Genomic DNA, 20900 nt, shown 5'->3' with positions numbered 1-20900 from the left:
TCCATAGAGCAGTTCAGTTTGTAAAATGTACGTTTCTGTTTGTCATTTTGTGTATTCTTAAAATTCTTTCTCTCTCAGTCTGAGACCCACTTTCTGTTCATGTACGTGGGTGTGCTCCCCGTGCCTGTGTGTGTGGGTGCACACCTGTGCTTCCCATGGCCAGCTTCCAGCTTGAAACATGGAGCCATCTGGGCACTGTGACTGAGCACCAGGAAAACCAGTAGGTGATGTTACGTGGATTAGACCGTTTTTGTTTAATATTCACTAAATGGTTCTTGAAGATTTGTGCCCTTAAGCAAGGCTCCTTCCATTCATTTCCATCTGGTACAGAAATGCGTTCCTTTATCGTGTGTACAAAGGGTGCGTGCATAATGGTATGCACAGTTGCTTTTCAGTTGTATTTATTTGTTGATTATTATCGGACATATTGGGGTTATCTTACTATCTCTAACTTATATAGTTCTTTTAGGGTATCCAAATAGTGAAGCTAGTATAAAATTCTTCAATTTAGAACTCATCTGTTGGAGCTCACTGAATGCAATCTTTTCTACTTTTATATACAATATATATATTTCCTTTATTATTCTACTACAATTATTATATGTAATACAATCATCATATATATGTAAGTTATTCAGTAATCAGAATAACTCTCTTTTTGTTTAAATCACTACCTCCAAAATGTGTGGTTTCTCTTTTTTAAAAATATTTACTTATTTGGCTGTGTCAGATCTCAGTTGTGTCATGAGGGACCTTTTGTTGCGACTCACGGACTCTCTGGTTACAGTGCACGGACTTATTTGCTCTTTGGCCATGTGGGACCCTAGTTCCCCAACCAGGAATCGAACCTACATCCCTTGCATAGCAAAGCAGATTTTTAACCACTGAACCACTGGGAAAGCCCTGAAAGTGTGTGGTTTCTATAGCTACAGCTCTTATGTTTACGCATAATAAGTAGTTCAGTGACCTAACATTAGACTGCATACTTTTAAAAGAAATGCTTAATCTCAAAACACATCATTTATATTTGAAATTTTATGCAAAATTATTTACAGATATATGTTATTAATAGTAAAATGACCACCTAATAGATAGGAAAGTTCTATTTTTCTGCTTACTCCTAATTTAGAAGTTTCCCAGTGTATAACAGTACTTAATACTATAATCATATTTATAATAATTACCTAGATAATTTTCTTTTGTGATCATGTATATTTTTATTGATTCAATTAATAAACATTAAAACATTTTATTAGAAATTTGCCAAGTTAAATAGTAAAATTTAATTTTAATTTAGCATGGACTTTGTATTTTAATACTAGGTAATATTAGGTTGAGAAACATACTCATCTGAACCTCAAAAATAAAAATAAGTCACCTAAAAATTTAAGTCACCTTATAGCAGAAAGTGAAGAAGAACTAAAGAGTCTCTTGATGAAAGTGTAAGAGGACAGTGAAAAAGTTGGCTTAAAACTCCACATTCAGAAAACTAAGATCATGGCATCTGGGCCCATCACTTCATGGCAAATAGATGGGGAAACAGTGGAAACAGTGTCAGACTTTATTTGTGGAGCTCCAAAATCACGGCAGATGGTGACTGCAGCCATGAAATTAAGACACTTGCTCCTTGGAAGGAAAGTTATGACCAACCTAGACAGCTTATTAAAAAACAGAGACATTACTTTGCCAACAAAGGTCTGTCTAGTCAAAGCCATGGTTTTTCCAGTAGTCATGTATGGATGTGAGAGTTGGACCATAAAGAAAGCTGAGCTCTGAAGAATTGATGCTTTTGAACTGTGGTGTTGGAGAAGACTCTTGAGTCCCTTGGACAGCAAGGAGATCTAACCAGTCTGTCCTAAAGGAAATCAGTCCTGAGTGTTCATTGGAAGGACTGATGCTGAAGTGGAAGCTCCAATACTTAGGCCACCTGATGTGAAGAGCTGACTCATTGGAAAAGACTCTGATGCTGGGAAAGATGCTGGGAGGAGAAGGGGACGACAGAGGATGAGATGGTTGGATGACATCACCAACTCAAAGGACATGAGTTTGAATAAACTCCGTGAGTTGGTGATGGACAGGAAAGCCTGGTGTGCTGCAGTCCCATGGGGTTGCAAAGAGTAGAAATCAACTGAGCGACTTAACTGAACTGAAAAATTTAAGATTAGAGTCATACTTTCTCAATTCAAGTTTCCTCTCCTTTGAGCAGACAGTTTATATTTCTGACTATGTGTCAGTGACAGATTGTATTAATACATTCTCCAACTGACTTAAATACTATAATGCTCTAAAGGAATGTTAGAGTTCCGTTACAAAATCGCTGCCATTTCCTAAAGATTACAGAGATTTGCTGAAAAGAATGTGTACAGATTAGACTTGTTAGAATTTGTTGGTGGTGGTGGTATTGTTGCTTGTTGTTCTTTTTTTGTTTTTCTTTTTTTTTATGATAGAATTGTCTAGTAAGTGTATTTAGGCCAGATTAAGGAGGGCTTTGAACAACAAACTGAGTAGTTAAGATTATGTCTTTTTTTTTTTTTTTCATTATGACCATGGAATTGTTAAGCAGCTACTCAAAAATGACTTTGACAGCACAAAGGATCACTTCTTTCTGAGACTGAGCATACGTATTTTTAAAGGGAAAAGCTCAAATACAGTATACTCAATTTAAAAAAGACTGTCTCTATGAATTTCTCCTGTGGTTTCAATATGGATTTCCTTTTAGATTAGTTTAGATTGCGAGTCTGAAAATAAAATAAGTTCTCATATACTTACAGTTATTTCCCTGTTATTATTATTCAGGCACTTTATGTTTATCATCTCTTCTATGCTTTGGGTTTAGCTGATTATTAATTAAACATCAGAAAATGCTCTCCAAGATAAGAAAGTACTTAAAACACCACTGTAGGCACCTTTTGATGTTTATACTGCATTATGTGTGCATATGTTTCATATCCTTTTAAAACACGTTTTAATCTTTGCTCTGATTCAAGAATAGCTTTTTCCAATAGTGTTTTGATGCTCGGTTTGATTACACATCAGGGTGACCCAGAAGGCCCTGTATCCTCTCTTTCTGTATGTGAGTTTCATACTTTTTTCCCCAATATCTTTGCTTCAGTCTGTTTTAATGATTACAAAATGTTAAAGCTATTACTAGAAAAATGGCCTGTTATATTTACTCTAGAACATGGATATTGAGTATATTGACTTTGCCTATATATTCATTCTTGGGGTTACCTACTCTTACAGAGTAAAAAACACCAGCTTTGTAAACTTGCAGTTATAGTAAATGTAATAAGAACTAACTTAATGATTTTAGAGCTGTAATTCCAAGAACAGGCTTTATTTAAAATGTCAATTAAAATGTCACTGTCTCTTTTCCTAGTGTTTATATATTTTGAACTATAATAATAGTAGCCATGATAGAGGTAGTATTAGCAACTTCGTGGTAGGAGTTGTTTTAGTATGATGAGGGCCCAGTTGTTTTGGTTCAAAAGACCTGTTTGTTTTTCTGAATCTACCTTGACTATTTATCAAGTTTAATAGTTCTCTTAGAAAGATTTCTCTAACAGGACGCATTTTTGGTGAAAATACATATTTATTGTCATTGTGCATGTGGATACATTCATATTGAGCATATTTAGATTCAATTTATTTTAAATGATTGTAATAAGTAATTTTATAGGAATTATATATATTGATAATCATAGTTTCATCTATTTTCACCAGTTTTAAATCTTAAAAGAAAACATGTTTTGTATTAGTTATTTATTTTTAAAAATTACATTTAAAAGAATACTGACCCAAGACACTCATCTGTTCTTTTGGAACTATGTCCACCTAATTGAAGGTAACCAAACTGAAACTTTAGTTCTATCTCTAGAGTAGAGTTCTATGAATTTAATGAATACCTTTTGGAGATCGGAATGTCATTAAAATATAACAGTATTAAAATCTTTTTTAAAAAATCCACCTTCTGGGGCTCCCAAATCCTACTGTCAGGCATTGATTACTAAATAATAAGTAGGAGAGATTAGGTGCATCTGAGTTAACTGTTTTCTGAGAATGCTAAAAATGATACCAATTCTGTTTATTTGTCTCTAGCAATTAAAAACAAACCAGTGATAGAAACAAATGAACAGTGAGACTTACACTGGTAAATAGATGTTCATCTGAACAGAAATCAGATAGCAGACAGGACAGAAAAACACTAAAAAGACGATCTTGCTTGCTTCTTACAAAGCGTTTGGCTTAACATGCGTGTTTTCATTGACCTTCTTTGCAGAATTACCACTTTGCTAGGAGAACGACTTGAATTTTAGATGTATTCATCCATGTCATCAACAGTGGTGTCATTATCAGAGATACGGTTAGTTACACAGGTGATAAAACAGAAGGAAAATGTCTCTTCCATAGTAGTATATTTGAATAGTCTTGGGTCTGAAATTCACAGTATTATTTAAGTTGCTAGAAATTTAAATTTGTCCTTGTAAACCAAACAGCTTTTACTAACTACTGCACACCAGAGTGTAGGTTTCTCACTGCATATAAATCAGGAATTTTGGAAGTTGCATTAACCCTTTTAAGAATCTAATATTACAAAGACTTATTAGTTAATTCATATTGATGGAAGCTAGCAGATACACCATAAAACACTGAAGCAGCTACCTTAAATCAAAAGAGAGAAACTGGTACATTTGACCCAACCATGCAGTAGGAAAAAAATAAAAAAAGACAGAAGGAGAACCTAGGAGAGAAGAAAAAACTTATAGATGCTGACATGTAGGTTTTTGTAGAATACTGTTTTTGTAATTTAAAATTATAAAGAGATAATTATTTAAATATAGATTTTAATGTCAATAACAGTATCACTAGTTTAAAAAATTATCTTAAGTGGAAAATATTCTGACTTCCATTTTTCAGTGCATATATGTCAGGTAGGATTTGTTTGTATTATTGAAAATGGTGCCAATAATAATAAGATAATTCTCAATAATAAATAGATAACTTTGGAATTTTATATAAATATAGTATTTAACAGATCTGATGTTACTTTAAGGACTGTGTATCTCATAGCAAAAGAGAGCTATTATACATAATTTTGTTAGGTCCTGGGATCGTTCTGAAAACTGACATTACATTCTCATAAATGAGCTGAGTAATTTGTAAGGAGTGGTCATCTATATTATAGATAGCCAATAGTATTTGATACTTTTTCAGTGTAGTCTTCCTTTATATCCATGGTAGCATTCTGTTCAAATTCAGAAGTGAGACTGTTGAGTGTGTTCTCAAAGAATAGAGCATGAAAGAATATACCAGGACCTCAGAGTCTTGATCCTCAATGAGGCAGATAGATTAAAATATAAGAGGCATGGAGTAATGCTTAAAAACTAATACAATAGGAAAATTGAGGCATTATCTTTGTCCAAAATAGAAATGTATTTTGGAAAATATTTTCAGGAATTTTCATTTATTTTCCTAAGTAGCCAGAATAAATTTTGAAATGTTTCTGAGATTTAATATCTGCTTCATTTGTAACATTTTCCTTGCCTTGTTGGAGTATCATTACTTCTCTCCTAGATACCTATCGGAGAAGGCAATGGCACCCTACTCCAGTACTCTTGCCTGGAAAATCCCATGGATGGAGGAGCCTGGTCGGCTGCAGTCCATGGGGTCGCTAAGAATCGGACACGACTGAGCAACTTCACTTTCACTTTTCGCTTTTATGCATTGGAGAAGGAAATGGCAACCCACTCCAGTGTTCTTACCTAGAGAATTCCAGGGACAGGGTAGCCAGGTGGGCTGCTGTCTATGGGGTCGCACAGAGTCGGACAGGACTGAAGCAACTTAGCAGCAGCAGATACCTATAATGATCTTATTTCTTCTAGCCCTTCCGTCTTCTGACCTTCCAGAATACTTAATCTTCCTGATATGGGATCATATGCAATCTTATGGTTGGTTAATAAATAGCAGTTAGAACTGAACATGGAACAACAGACTGGTTCCAAATTGGGAAAGGAGTACATCAAGGCTGTATATTGTCACCTTGCTTATTTAACTTATATGCAGAGTACATCATGTAAAATGCCAGGCTGGATGAAGCACAAGCTGGAATCAAGATTGCCAGGAGAAATATCAATAACCTCAGATATGCAGATGACACCACCCTTATGGCAGAAAGTGAAGAACTAAAGAGTGTCTTGATGAAAGTGAAAGAAGAGAGTGAAAAAGTTGGCTTAAAGCTCAACATTCAGAAAACTAAGATCATGGCATCTGGTCCCATCACTTCATGGGAAATAAATGGAGAAACAGTGGAAACAGTGGCAGACTTTATTTTTTGGGGCTCCAACATCACTGCAGATGGTGACTGCAGCAATGAAATAAAAAGACAGTTCCTCCTTGGAAGAAAATTTATGACCAACCTAGACAGCATATTAAAAAGCAGAGACATTACTTTGCCAACAAATGTCTGTCTAGTCAAGGCTATGGTTTTTCCAGTAGTCATGTATGGATGTGAGAGTTGGACTATAAAGAAAGCTGAGCACCCAAGAATTGATGCTTTTGAACTGTGGTTTGGAGAAGATTCTTGAGAGTCCCTTGGACTGCAAGGAGATCACCAGTCAATCCTAAAGGAAATCAGTCCTAAATATTCATTGGAAGGACTGATGCTGAAGCTGAAACTCCAATTCTTTGGCCACCTGGTGAGAAAAACCGACTCATTGGAAAAGATTATGATGCTGGGAAAGATCGAAAGCGGGAGGAGAAGGTGACGACAGAGGATGAGATGGTTGGATGACATCACCGACTCAATGGGCATGAATTTGAGTAAACTCCAGGAGCTGGTGATGGATAGGGAGGCCTGGCGTGCTGCGGTCTAGGGGATCGCAGAGTCAGACGTGACTGAGCGAATGAACTGAACTAAATAATAACAGCAAATTTGAGAAAGCAGGAAGAGAGATAAAGTAGATGTAGGAAGAAAAAGATATTTTCTAATTCAGAATTATGAAATGCAGGATTTATATTGTTAATATAAATATCTGTTGACTCATCACACATTAAGGCTTTCTTTAGTTTAGAAGTGGGATGTAAGCAGATTGGGGTAGCCCTGGAGTTGGAATGATGGTGCCAGAGTCATGCCAGGTCCTTGGTGCTCTGTTGGAAACATATCCTGGTTGCAGCCAAAATGCTATATGTTTCCAGAAGTAGTGTTGATTTGAATACTACTTGCCCTGTGGCCATCCCAATTTTTTATTTTCATAACTGTTGCTGAGGAGTGTTCCAATAGAGCTCCTAGAAATCTGATCCATGCAGTAAACTGCTCAGATACTTACATTAGGCTCCATGGCCTGCTGCACTAAATTTGGTCCTTTATTCACAGCTTTGCCACTTTCTTTTAAATTCTAGCCAATTTTTCCTTTGTAATTTTATTTTTGGTATTACAGTCTATATCCTTCCACCTATGCAGCTGGTCTCTCATTATCCCGTGAAGCGCACATTTCTCTGTGATGACTGTTGCACGTTCTGCTATCTTTACCTAGATCACCCTCTCCCTACTCTCCACCGTCTGTTGAAACCATGATCATCTTTTGAGTTGCACATCAAGCACTATCTCTTGTACAAAGCCTTTCACAATATTACAATCTATGCTTTTCTCTGCATTTCTGTCATTTGTTTTCCTATCAGTTCAGTCAGTTCAGTCGCTCAGTCATGTCCGACTCTGAGACCCCATGAACTGCAGCACGCTAGGGCTCCCTGTCCATCACCAATTCCTGGAGTTTACCCAGATTCATGTGCATTGAGTTGGTGATGCCTTCCAACCATCTCATCCTCTGTTGTCCCTTTCTCCTCCTGCCCCCAATCCCTCCCAGCATCAGGGTCTTTTCCAGTGAGTCAGCTCTTCTCATCAGGTGGTCAAAGTATTGGAGTTTCAGCTTCAGCGTCAGTCCTTCCAATGAACACCCAGGACTGATCTCCTTTAGGATGGACTGGTTGGATCTCCCTGCAGTCCAAGGGACTCTCAAGAGTCTTGTCTTCCCATAACATATATGTCTTCCTATAACATAGTTTAAATTATAATTGCTCATGAATTATTTTCCCTATCCTAATTTCAAATCAAGTTTCTAGCTTCCAGTCAAAGTGTAAACTCCTTGGTGAAATGATACAGCCTTCCAGACAGGTGAATTTTAGAGGTGGATAAATATGCATTCATTTAGCACACCGCTTTACTTGACATAACACCTATTCCACAAAATTCTATCGAAGATGCCTTTGCTTAAAAACTTCCAATGCACAAAGCTGGTGTTTAGTTCATTCTTACCTTATGAATGATTGAATATACTTTTTTTTTTTTTTTTTTTTGACTGCTGAATCACACACATCTACTACTCTCACTGAATTTGAGCTGTCTTTAATCTGGTGGAGCATTTGAGTTATATTGTTTCCCTTGAGAGGTCATGTCAGAGTCCTTTATTCAAAAAACAAAAGTAAAAACAAACAAACACACACACAAACAAAAAGCCTTGTTCCAGTTACTATAGAATTGAGCTTCAGAGTCAGTTCTCCTCAGGGTACCTGTTAAGAAAGAGATGGCCCCATTTATCTGTAACTTTACTTCCAGGGTTCTGCTTCTGCCCCAGGTGATGACTGCATCTCCGGGATGGGATCAGGGGAGGGGAGCAGCTATGTTTTGAAAGTTAATTCAGAACAGTGTGCCACAAGACACAGTTACATTTGTGCCACAGGTTCCCAATGCATGGTCTAGACCCTCATTTTTTGATTTTTAATTTCTGGTGCTTCCATATCAGATTTCCTATAAGGAAATAAAATCCTTTTGCTTTTATCCCTTAATATATGTTCCCCTTTAATTTCTTTTTTCTTCATCTCAGAGCATTATCTGTGATTGTCAACATTTATACCAGAAAATTCATTGTGGGAGACCTATTATTATGTCCAAAGGGTCACAAACACTCAAAACCATCCCTGAAGCTGTCCAGGTGCATTGAATAGTAATATGAATACTCCAGGCACTCCAGATACCCAGTTGCAATTGCATTCAGTTGAATGTGATATAGATCAGTGGTTTCTGGTGTCTGAATGCAGCCGGGACAATACATTCTGAAACATTGTATGATGCAAGTGCTCACCAGAGGACTGGTACTTCAAAGCTGTAGCGGTTTTGACTATTTGATAGCATTATACCAACTTCCTCTTCAAAATGTGCTCTATGCCTATCAAAAGCAAATAAATGACATTTAACAACTGAGGTCAAATCTGGAAGCCAAATTGGCAGTACACCCACCTAAAATATATACGTTTATCTCATAGTATTTTTATTTTATGAACTATGTTCCTAAATCCAGGAAACAATTTAATTCCTGGAGTCTATACACAATGTTATATCATGATATATCACTGGCAAAATGTAACAGGCATCCTCAGGAAATGAGCAAATGAGCATGTTGTAATGATACATGATCTTACATTAAAAAGCAAAAGAAGCAAAAACACATCCCACATCTATGCATTTGTATATCAGTTATTTGATGAGTAGAACAACCTAGATCACTGTGCACAAGTGAGAAACACGGGAAATACAAGGCAATAGATGAAAGATCACTTAGCTAAAGAAAAGTGACTGTTCTCTGATGCCACAGTTTCCCCCTTTTCTTCCCTGAATAACGGATACACCAAGCGTATTAAAAATTGTGCTAAAATTAATCCTGGCAGTCATGTGAACACTAGCAGAAAAAAAAGTGTGATAAAATTATTAGGATACTCCTTTTTTTCCCCTGACACAGAGAAAGATGTTTTGAGACAACTTTCTAACACTGCCTTGGGAAATAATATTGAAACTGGAATTTTTAGCCACTTCATAGTTAGATAGAGGGAAATCAGAAGGTTTATTTTTAACTAATGTGCTAGTAAATGGAACATAGAAATCATAAATGAAAATAATTGAATGAATAGATTGTTAAAGTGCTATTTATATGGAATGACTCACCCTATCATCGTAACAAGTGTAAGGAGTTTACAGGATGGTAAAGGGAAATAAAGATTGCAGGAAGAAATATCAATAACCACATATGTGCAGATGACACCACCCTTATGGCAGAAAGTGAAGAGGAACTAAAAAGCCTCTTGATGAAAGTGAAAGTGGAGAGTGAAAAAGTTGGCTTAAAGCTCAACATTCAGAAAACAAAGATCATGGCATCCGGTCCCATCATTTCATGGGAAATAGATGGGGAAACAGTGGAAACAGTGTTAGGCTTTACTTTTCTGGGCTCCAAAATCACTGCAGATGGTGACTGCAGCCATGAAATTAAAAGACGCTTACTCCTTGGAAGGAAAGTTATGACCAACCTAGATAGCATATTCAAAAGCAGAAACATTACTTTGCCAACAAAGGTTCGTCTAGTCAAGGCTATGGTTTTTCCTGTGGTCATGTATGGATGTGAGAGTTGGACTGTGAAGAAGGCCGAGTGCCAAAGAATTGATGCTTTTGAATTGTGGTGTTGGAGAAGACTCTTGAGAGTCCCTTGGACTGCAAGGAGATCCAACCAGTCCATTCTGAAGGAGATCAGCCCTGGGATTTCTTTGGAAGGAATGATGCTAAAGCTGAAACTCCAGTACTTGGGCCACCTCATGCGAAGAGTTGATTCATTGGAAAGACTCTGATGCTGGGAGGGACTGGGGGCAGGAGGAGAAGGGGATGACAGAGGATGAGATGGCTGGATGGCATCACTGACTCGATGGACGTGAGTCTGGGTGAACTCCGGGTGTTGGTGATGGACAGGGAGGCCTGGCGTGCTGCGATTCATGGGGTGGCAAAGACTCGGACACCACTGAGCGATTGAACTGAACTCAACTGAAAGGGAAATAAGTGAATAATCATCAACATTGTCAAAAAAGCAGAGAATGGTTTATGGTAGAAAGCTGTCGGTTCATAGGATGTTATGAATTGTGTCAATTTACTGAAAGATACATTTTATTTGAGGTTATTGAACTGTATTCTGACTAGAATTTTAGTTAGTATTGGTGTTTTGTATTGGTATTTAGTACTTGTATTTTAGTGTTGGTGTTTTTTCTGTTGGAATGTATTTGGATTAATTGTCATTTGTTGTGTTCATAGAGAAGTGTGCATCCTTGTGTGAAATTGTCTGTATGTGTGTGTGTGTGTGTGTTTGTGCTGAAGAAAGAAAAAAACAGCAAAGCAAGATGTGGTTACATCATTAAAAACTTTCAGTAGAAAACTGGTATATATGAACTGTCTGTGTAAGGTTCTGGTTTGTCATTGTTTACTGACAGATAATCTGTGAGAGGGGTCAATTTAGATTCTGCAGAGTTCATCTCCAGAACACTTGGGCCAGCCATGAATATAGATGGGTGCCAGCTCCCTGCTTTCCCAGACAGCTAATTAGGTGTTATGAAAGCTTACATTGGTGAAAGAAGGTCAAGTGAGAAGTGAAGTCGCTCAGTCCTGTCCAGTTCTTTGTGACCCCTTGGACTGTAGCCCACCAGGCTCCTCCATCCATGGGATTTTCCAGGCAAGAATACTGGAGTGGGTTGCCATTTCCTTCTCCAGGGGATCTTCCTGACCCAGGGGTCGAACCTAGGTCACCCGCATTGCAGGCAGACTTGCAGGCAGATGCTTTACCATCTGAGTCACCAGGGAAGCTCGAAAGAAGGTAAACTAGAAATAAAAAAGAAAACTGAGAACAAATGAAAAATGAACTTCCATTTATAGAGTTGTCTACTTGGAAACAATTCTAATTTTAAGATGCTGTTAGAAACAGGAGCAACCACGACACTAACAGAAGAGCACTTTTCCTATTTAAAGCTATTTACAAAACAGAAATAAAACTATTCTGTTGACAGTTATGAAGCACAGAAAACTCTCTCAAATGGCCTTCCCCCACAACCACAGCCCTTCAGAGCTTCCTTAATGTTCTGATTTATGGATTTTGCTTTTCAGATTTCTGTGACAGAGACTTCATTTCATCATTATAAAAAATAAATCAGATGCGTATGTGAGACTCCTATACCAGAAATAATATGCATGTTTTCAGATATACAAATATGTGGGCTCCAGAGGCAGCAGGCAAAGCTGAAACTAAGGGGAGGAAACCCTTTTATGTTTTCTAATATTTCCCTAAGTGTTAACAAATTAGTTGCTAATATCTCTCTTTGGGCGGTGTGGTATAATGCTTTGAAGACAGGGAAAATAAGCTTATCTTATAATTTATTTCTTGAGTGATACAGATTAAAATAAAGAGATAGATTTACTCTGAAGTAAGAAATTTTATGGACTGGTTCCTCAATATGTTTCCTTTGCGGTGAACACTACAGAATCACAACACACAAGGATTTTTTTTCCTCTGACTTTTCCCAAAACAACTATATTCAACATATGCCCTTTAATCTTTAATAATCCTTGCTGGCTTAAATAGTGTTTTGACTTCAAATTTTAGTCTTATACATAGTGGTTGTTGGCACCTCTTACCCATCTTGAAATGGCTGTGCACTCTTAATGATGTAGTGACATCACAGTGTTAAGATCACGTTATGAACATTAAGTTCTGGTAACCTTTGTGGAAGATTGCTAAAATCCAATACTTTGGGGACAGATAATTTCATATATTACCTAAATCTTTTTTCCTCACACATATGTAACTTTCACAGTGACTGTTCCTTTGAAGGTATATTTTGGCAGAAAATGATTGCTTGCCTAATATCTTTAAGATTAAGTTGTTAAACAGCTTAGTCTAGGTTTAAAAAAAGATCAAAAGAGCTTTCAGATTTGTCAGCCAATATGAATATGCAAATTTCAAACATCTTTATTTCTAAATCAATTTGAATTATATAAAATTTTAAAATCAGTTGTCAAGTTGTTTATTCAGTCAGAGATTTCACACTTAGTTGAAGGGAAAAGGAAAGATTAAAATGTTGTTTATTGGTGATTTTAAATAAAAATATTTATGCATGTAAATTATATATAATGTTTTATAAATTATAAAAATGTTCATATATATATGCTTATAGACATATGTCTTTTATATTACTAATACATAACTTTTATATTACTAATATGTAACTTTTATATTACTAATATACAACTTTTCTGTGCATTTCATTCATTCATCTGTATTTTTCTTATGGTAGTTACTGATTTTTAATTTTCAGGGATACATTGGAAATGCATTTGGGTTTTAAAACTTTGTTTGGACTATCTGCTGGAGTAAGCTCAATTTTATTACACACATACAAATAGAGATTTGTACATGTGTGTGTGTAGTTTATGGTGGCAGCTGAATTGCAAGTACTTCTAGTAATTTGAGTGACTATATCTTTTGAAAAAAAAATCATATAAATTAAAATTGACCTAATTAAGATGACTATGTTTAGCTCCCTCCCCTTGGGATCTTAAATAATAGCAGATGTGACTATAGTCGTAAAGAAAGTGCTACTTGCTCAGCCATTTCCAACTCTTTGTGACCCCATGGACTGTAGCCCACTAGACTCCTCTGTGCATGGAATTCTCCAGGCAAGAATACTAAAGTGGGTAGCCTTTCCCTTCTCCAGGAGATCTTCGCAACCCAGGGATTGAACCCAGTTCTCTTGCACTGCAGATAGATTCTTTACCATCTGAGCCACTAGAGAAGTCCATAGTAGTATAGGAAGTGATTCTTAATAGTAAACAAGAATTTAAATGTATGCAGATGTCACATGGTCCTTCAGATAACTATTCATTTAAAAGATTAGGCACTGTAAACTTTCTCTATAGACAGAACTGCCCATATTTCCAGCTGTTGGACTTCAGAGTGGTTTTCACTTTGCAATATAAACATGCTTACCTCTCGGTTACTCTCATCTGTATACTTTTTCGATTATCCGATCTTTCTTGGCAAAGGGTGATTTTGTGAAAGAGTTATCATGTTATATTGAGGAAAGGACAAAAAATAGGGTAAATTATTTCTTTGTAATACCAGATTGGCCCAGAAAAAAAAGTGAATCTTGGATCAAAGTTCTCTAAGTTTGTTTTCTGTCCAGGATCCCTACATTTTTTTTTTTTTTTTTTTTTTGATGCAAATATCTAAATTCTGTAGATAGTGGCTGCCTATATAACTTGCTTCTTTTTTCGTTTTTATAGTTCATAATTCAACATATCTATTCTGGAATTCATTTCCCCAAGGTACAGAAAGAAGTTTTATCATCTGCCTCTAAGGCTCTAGAGCTGGAGAAAATCCTCCACGTTATTATCCTTTATTATACACACTTAGTTTATTGAGGGGATTTTAAAAATTATAATAGAAGGTGTGCATAGCAAAAATACTCCCAATATGACTCCTCTTCCCTTAAGCCTCTAATTCCTCCCTCCATCCCTCTCTCCTCTCACTTAGCATTCCTTCTTCCCTCTCTATTTCTTTTTGTCTTGCTGGTCAGTTTTTTTTTTTTTTTTTCTTTTTTTGGTCTAGCTGGTCATTCTTTATTTACTACCAATGTCTCTTTTATGTACCAACCTAATCATCTATTTATTTATGTTACTTCAGAAATAATTTTACTTTCTCATAAATTATTTGACCCTTGTCAATTATAATTCACTTTCTGCTCATAGTTTCTGCTGTTTATACAAAAGTGTCCATTTAATTTTCTTCACCATCTGTGAACTGCTGCTATCAAGTCTATTGCTCAGTCGTGTCCGACTCTTTGCGACCCCATGGACTATACAGCCCATGGAATTCTCCAGGCCAGAACACTGGAGTAGGTAGCGGTTCCCTTCTCCAGGGAATCTTCCCAACCCAGGGATTGAACCCAGGTCTCCCGCACAGAACACAGATTCTTTACCAGCTGAGCCACCAAGGAAGCCCAAAAGTGAAGCTGACTCCTCCCACTTTCCAACCGGAGACCTTGCACATGTTAGGGGAACATGATAACCGCTAAACTGGGGAAACCACAGAGTTGTGGTTTCCTTAGTGTAGTGGCTGCTATCAAAATTACAGTCTAATCCCAAGGTGAACAGCATATAATGTATCATTATCAGTACTCGAAATTTTCTCGCTCGGTTGTGACATGAAGTTGAGTAGTAAAACTGCAGAGTTTATGTTGATAGTTTCAGATTCAAGGTCGATTTATACTTTTATACATCTGCATTATTCTATCTTTTTCACTCTCTTCTTAAATTCATATTGAATTCATTCAGAGCTGGGCTATCCAAATTGCTGAAACTGAGACCATTCAATATTGAAAAATAAAACTATGTTAGTGTATTTCAAAGAGAGCGTATGGGTTGTAAATGGTTTTTAAAAATCACAACTCTAAAAGATATAGAAATATTACCAAGTGAAATGGATGGTTAAGTTTTTCACTGGATCTTTGAAGAATAAAATTAGTTGAGTGAAATGATACATATGTTTTTTTCTAAAACTTACTGACACAGGTATAATATTGATGGTTTACTTTCAGAATACATAAACAGATACCTGATATTAAACATTTTTGATATCCTGTTGTTTAAACCTTACTCTACTTTAAATCTGCACAGGGAGGCTTTCCAGAAAATTTCCTAGCTTCTTCTGCTTCTGTTTGTGTCCATCTGTCTGACAACCTTTCAAATCATAGAAAGTATTTGAGTTTGTGAATAGATAGTAGATAGTTTAGTTTGAGACTACATTTTAGCATTCTTGACTGCGTTACCTAATAAGCTTAACATATTCTTTTCACTGCTTAGGTAAATGTATTTTAAGAAGAAAGACAATTAAAATAGAGAAAAGCTACCTAGATACTTCTTTTTAACATTTCATGTGTGCATGATACATGCTACGAAATATCATAGAATTTTTGTTCTGTCAAAACACAATTTTGATTCCTTTCTAAGAGTTTAGTTTCATAGAAAATTATATTATCCTAAAATCTTTTGAGTAAATTAAGTTGTAGTTTATATTTTTTTCTTTTTGGATAAGGAATTATTTATGTGTTTTAAATACAAACAGATTTTGTATATGACTTTTAAATGTAACTGTATAAATTTATCAGTGCTGTTAAATTTGCTGATTTTTCCCTTGCACATAGGACACTATATATTATAGAGATCCTCTTGCATCAATTAAATGGTAATCCCAAGAGTTCCCAAATGTGTAGGGAATTCTATTCCCATCACATGGAGTTAAATTGTAAATATCCTCTCCTGAAAAAAAACCCGTGTTTTAAAAAGGATCATTAAACATAAGGTGGACAATCATTTGCTGATGAAAGGGAAAACTGGGAAGATATAGTTCAAAGTTATAGCTTAAAATGTTGAATTCATGGACTGTTGTCATAGTGAAGGAATTTTCTTTCATATTTTCTTGTTCAGCATCTTTGAAACAGTGGTAATTAAAAGAATGGTTTATTTAGATTATCTACATGTTATTGTGAAAAAGAAGCGAAATTCTCCCAGAGCATTACTGTTTACAAAATCAAGATTTTTCATTCATTCTGAACTATATCTGTTGACTAAATCCATTTTCACTTACTTACACCAAAAACAAAACAAACAAAAAAAATTGAAGTGAGGAAACCTGATTATGTGATTCATCTGCAAATCTACTACAATAGGACTATGTACATTTTTGACAAGGTTGTTTATAACATATTTGGATAGAAAATTCTATTTGCTACTCTCAGTAGGAAAAGTAGGCTTTTAAAGGAAAAGTTTTATTTCATGACTGTTGCCAAAATAACAATTACAAGCAAAATAGGGATAAAACATGGGAAAAAAAAAAACAGGTTAGGACTTGGTATGGAAGTTTGCGATTCAGTTTCTGTACTGTTATTTGATTTGAAAAATTAATCCTGGCAATCCTTCTTGAAGTTCCCTGTTTCCAGGATGTGTTATACAGAACAAAGACTAACTGATATCCCCAGGAGATTAGTTTACAGTGATGTTCTATTCTACTGAGAATGAGTCTCCAATGGCCACTTTTTACTTCTTTCCAGGCTATGGGAATTCGTTAATATCTAGAGAATAGACTTAAATAAAACCATTGTCTCAACCAGCAGGTTTATGCAACCATCCTGAAATGTTTTAATTATTGTTTTCTTTTCTTTTTAATTAAGAGACCAGAGGTCAAGCAAACCCAGGGAGAGCGGATCACAGTCTCGGTAGCAATATAAAGGCAACCCTAGTGATTGGCTTTGCTGTCTTTCTTTTGTTTTGCAGAACCGGAAGAGTGTGTTAATTGCACAGATGAATGCCGAGTGCTTGGTCATTCTGACAGGTGCTGGATGCCACAGTTCCCTGCAACCAATCAGGCTGAAAATGCAGATTACCGCACAAATCTCTTTGTACCCACAGTTGAAGCTAATGTTGAGACTGAGACTTACGAAACTGTGAATCCCACTGGGAAAAAGACTTTTTGTACATTTGGAAAAGACAAGCGAGAGCACACGATTCTCATTGCCAATGTGAAACCTTATTTAAAAGCCAAACGTGCCCTGAGCCCTCTCCTCCAAGAGGTCCCTTCAGCATCAAGCAGCCCGACCAAGGCATGCATTGAGCCTTGCACTTCCACAAAAGGCTCCTTGGATGGTTGCGAAGCAAAGCCAGGAGCCCTGGCCGAGGCAAGCGGCCAGTATTTGCCCACTGACAGTCAGTATCTGTCCCCCAGCAAGCAACCAAGAGACCCTCCCTTCCTGGCTTCTGAGCAGATGGCAAGGGTCTTCGCAGACGTGCATTCAAGAGCCAGCCGGGATTCCAATGAGATGGGCACCGTCTTGGAGCAACTTGACCACCCCGGCCAGGATCTGGGCAGAGAGTCGGTGGATGCAGAGGAAGTCGTGAGGGAAATCGACAAGCTTCTGCAGGACTGCCGGGGAAATGACCCTGTGGCTGTGAGAAAGTGAAAAAGAACAAAAGGCATTGGCATCTTCCTGTTTCTTCTTTTGATTGAAAAATGATCCCTCCTGGTGACAACCCCATTGTACAGGGATGAAGAAAGACCGATGCTGCTTTCAGGCTCTTAGTGAACATCTGAAGTGCCCACGAGTACATTCTTTTCACTGCTGTTTCTTTTTCAGAGATAATGATGGATTTTTCTGACCAGACTTATATTAGGACAGAATTAAGGATGCTCAAAGAGGAAAGACAAACAGAAAAGAAAAAGGAGAGGAGATAAAAGAGGATGATGAAGCAAGTTACCTTTTGACAATCTGTTAGGAAGGTATGCAGTGTGAGAATGGAAGAATTTTTCTGATTGCTCTAAGACTGTCCTCCATGGTTTATGCTGACTTAACTGTTTACCTATAAACCCCATACAAAGCAGGGTCATAATTTTTGATCTGTGGTAGAATTTCTAGCAGTCACCACAGGCTTCTACTGAACGTCCCGAGAAGACCTTGCAGTAGTCCAAGCTACACCAAACATTAACACATATTTGTGGTAAACATTTCTGTATAAAGTTACCTGCCACACATATAAACACAGAGAACATTCCATATCATTAGTCGAAAAAAAAAAATTAAAAACTGGGTCATTTGTAAAACACCTCATGTCGTATAAAAGTTAAATGTAAAAAGATATATTCCATTTTGTCCTGCACACACATAGACTAATTCACTTCATGAAAGGAGAAGAAAATTTAAAGGTTTAAAATGCCTCTTTAGCATTTTAGTGTCCAACAAACATACACATAACAATGGATATGTTTTAAATTTGCTCTAGAAAAGATCTGAAATATAGTTATCATTGAGTGCTGATATTCAGAGACAATTAACATGATTGATATGTTTTATTCATTTGTGGACACTAAAATAGCTCAGGAACGTGGAAATGTTTTAGACATACACAAATCACATGACCATTTAAATGTGCAAATGTAAGAAAATTAAATGTGTTTACATCAAATGACATATTTTTATTGATTTATTGCAGATTCAGTGCATATGAGCCAAATTGTTGAGTGTATAAGAGCTATATTGTGTATTTTATTAAATTAATATATAGTTGTGTTGCAAAAATATTTGGGCTTATATTGTAAATGGCAAGTGTTGCCTCGGTAGCTGTCGAACTCTATGAGTTTTGTTTTTTCCTGCTTCCTTTTCCCCATGGAGTGTTGGAAGCAGTGCCTCAGAGCAAAGTCTCTTGTTTAATGTATAGTCTACCAAGTACTACAGTACATAATCTGTTCAAAATGTGTTTGAGTGAGCTGATGGAGCTAACTGAAAGGTCAGAAAATACATCTGTCAGTCACGGTTATGTGCAAGTCCTTTGTGGAAGCTTTTATTAAAGTCATGCTAAATCACAAGAATTACATTTGTACCAATACCTGAAACTTCTTCATGTTTTTCAATAACTTCCAGCTTCTGCCTATGTAGATATCATACTGTTGATTGGTTCTCAAAAGTATCCTAAGTGGTTCAAGATGTGTGTTCCCATTATACTTCAAAACCATGCAAAATGCTTTAATGCATGTGTGGTACCAGCACTGGTTACTTGCATTGTGTAGTGTTTTACAAGAGGTCTTGGTCTTAACAAAAGGTTTGCCTTTTTTTTTTCAGTGCTCTTTTGCCTCTTTTTATCGCTGTCCTTTGAGAACAATACACCTTCTATTCCTTCATTTTGTTGCACCTTTCCTTGTGACATTTAGCAAGTTTCAAACTTACTTCCATATGAGGCTAGGAAACCTCAAATTTCAGGAATTGGGAAAAAGTAAAATTAGCACTTGCAGAAGTAGCAGCAGATGGGAAAATGCCTTGATTGACATTTTCCTTCAGCGTTTAAAAATTTTGGCATTTTACAGCTTCATGACAAACAGTTTCCAGCCCATACCTTAGAATATGTGGTGCTGAGTTAAATAAAGGCTGTTTGTGCACTGGAGCAGAAAAATGCATTATTTGCAAACTGGTGGAGAATTCTGTGCCTTCTTTCCTGGCCACCAAGCCAGTGTAGTAACAGCGTAAATGTCATAAAATACTTATATCAAAAACAAAAGCAAAAACAAACACAGAGGTGAATTCAGTTTTGTAATTTTAAACCTCGAAAAATCCAACTGAAAAGATTTCCATCCAATGCTGTCAAGATTTGAGACTGTACCTCGTTTGCAGAACTGCTTTGAAAGGGAAGAGTGGACAACTCCCATCAGCCTTATTCTCTTGAGAACTGTATTTGGTTCCTAGTAACAGCCTTTCCAAAGCTCTACTCTTGGTTTTTATTATTCATAAATGTTTAAATTAGAAAAGAAAGGATCTTGTACGTGTGAAACTTAATTGACTCTCTATATTTTGGACAATTTATGTATCTGAAATGTGTCGTCTCTGTTATATGATGTTATTTTTTGCCAGGAGACTACAGGTTGATTTAGCTTGATAGCTGCGATTTGATGGAAAACTGATTTCCATTTAGTCTTACCAAGTGTTGCCTCTCTCTTACTAGACAATAGCCAAGTAGTAAAATCTAAGGCAGTATGTAAATGAAATCAACAAAGAGAGTAGGGTTTATTTTTAAAATGTTCTTAATGGTGAGTAACCAGTTGTTCAATTTATTAAAAGTGTCTGAAGACATTAAAACACTATCAGATTTTAAGAATTGGTTGTGCCAATGTGTGAGGGATTACCTTTAGGCTCTCTGTCACCAGTGATTTACTAGCATTAGCTGTTTAACACATTATCTGTATTTAGTAGTGATTATTTATTTACCAGTTGGTGGTAATTCAGCAGTCAGGACTCTAAGCTTTTATAGTTAGGTTGAAGGGAATCTTGCTTTTATTCATTTGGCTGGCAAATGCCTTTATCACAGACCTCTGGTGCTTGGCTTCCATGGAAGTCTCTGAGATGCCAAAATTACCCCTTTGGGGAGCAACTTGCTCCAAGGGGTGATGCAGTGATATTTCAAGGGGTTTTTGTCACAATTCAGAATGTGAAAAATTATCTTAATT

The 20900-nt window shown here is 36.5% G+C and overlaps 1 protein-coding gene across 3 annotated transcripts in view; it reads left to right on the top strand.

The window, feature by feature from the left end:
• Window positions 1–18145, top strand: part of PCDH17 (protocadherin 17) — a 117239-nt gene extending 99094 nt beyond the window's left edge. For all 3 annotated transcript variants that reach the window (XM_070799982.1, XM_019971188.2, XM_070799981.1), the window contains one exon: window positions 17189–18145. In XM_070799982.1, the coding sequence (XP_070656083.1) occupies window positions 17189–17871 (683 nt within the window). In that variant the 3' untranslated portion in view covers window positions 17872–18145. The remainder of the gene's footprint in view (window positions 1–17188) is intronic.
• The last annotated feature ends 2755 nt before the right edge of the window (window positions 18146–20900 follow it).

This window comes from Bos indicus, chromosome 12, assembly GCF_029378745.1.
Source record: "Bos indicus isolate NIAB-ARS_2022 breed Sahiwal x Tharparkar chromosome 12, NIAB-ARS_B.indTharparkar_mat_pri_1.0, whole genome shotgun sequence".
In the NCBI taxonomy this organism is placed as follows: Eukaryota; Metazoa; Chordata; class Mammalia; order Artiodactyla; family Bovidae; genus Bos; species Bos indicus.
The sequence above is the reverse complement of the archived record's forward strand: the minus strand, read 5'-3'. Positions and strand labels throughout refer to the sequence as shown.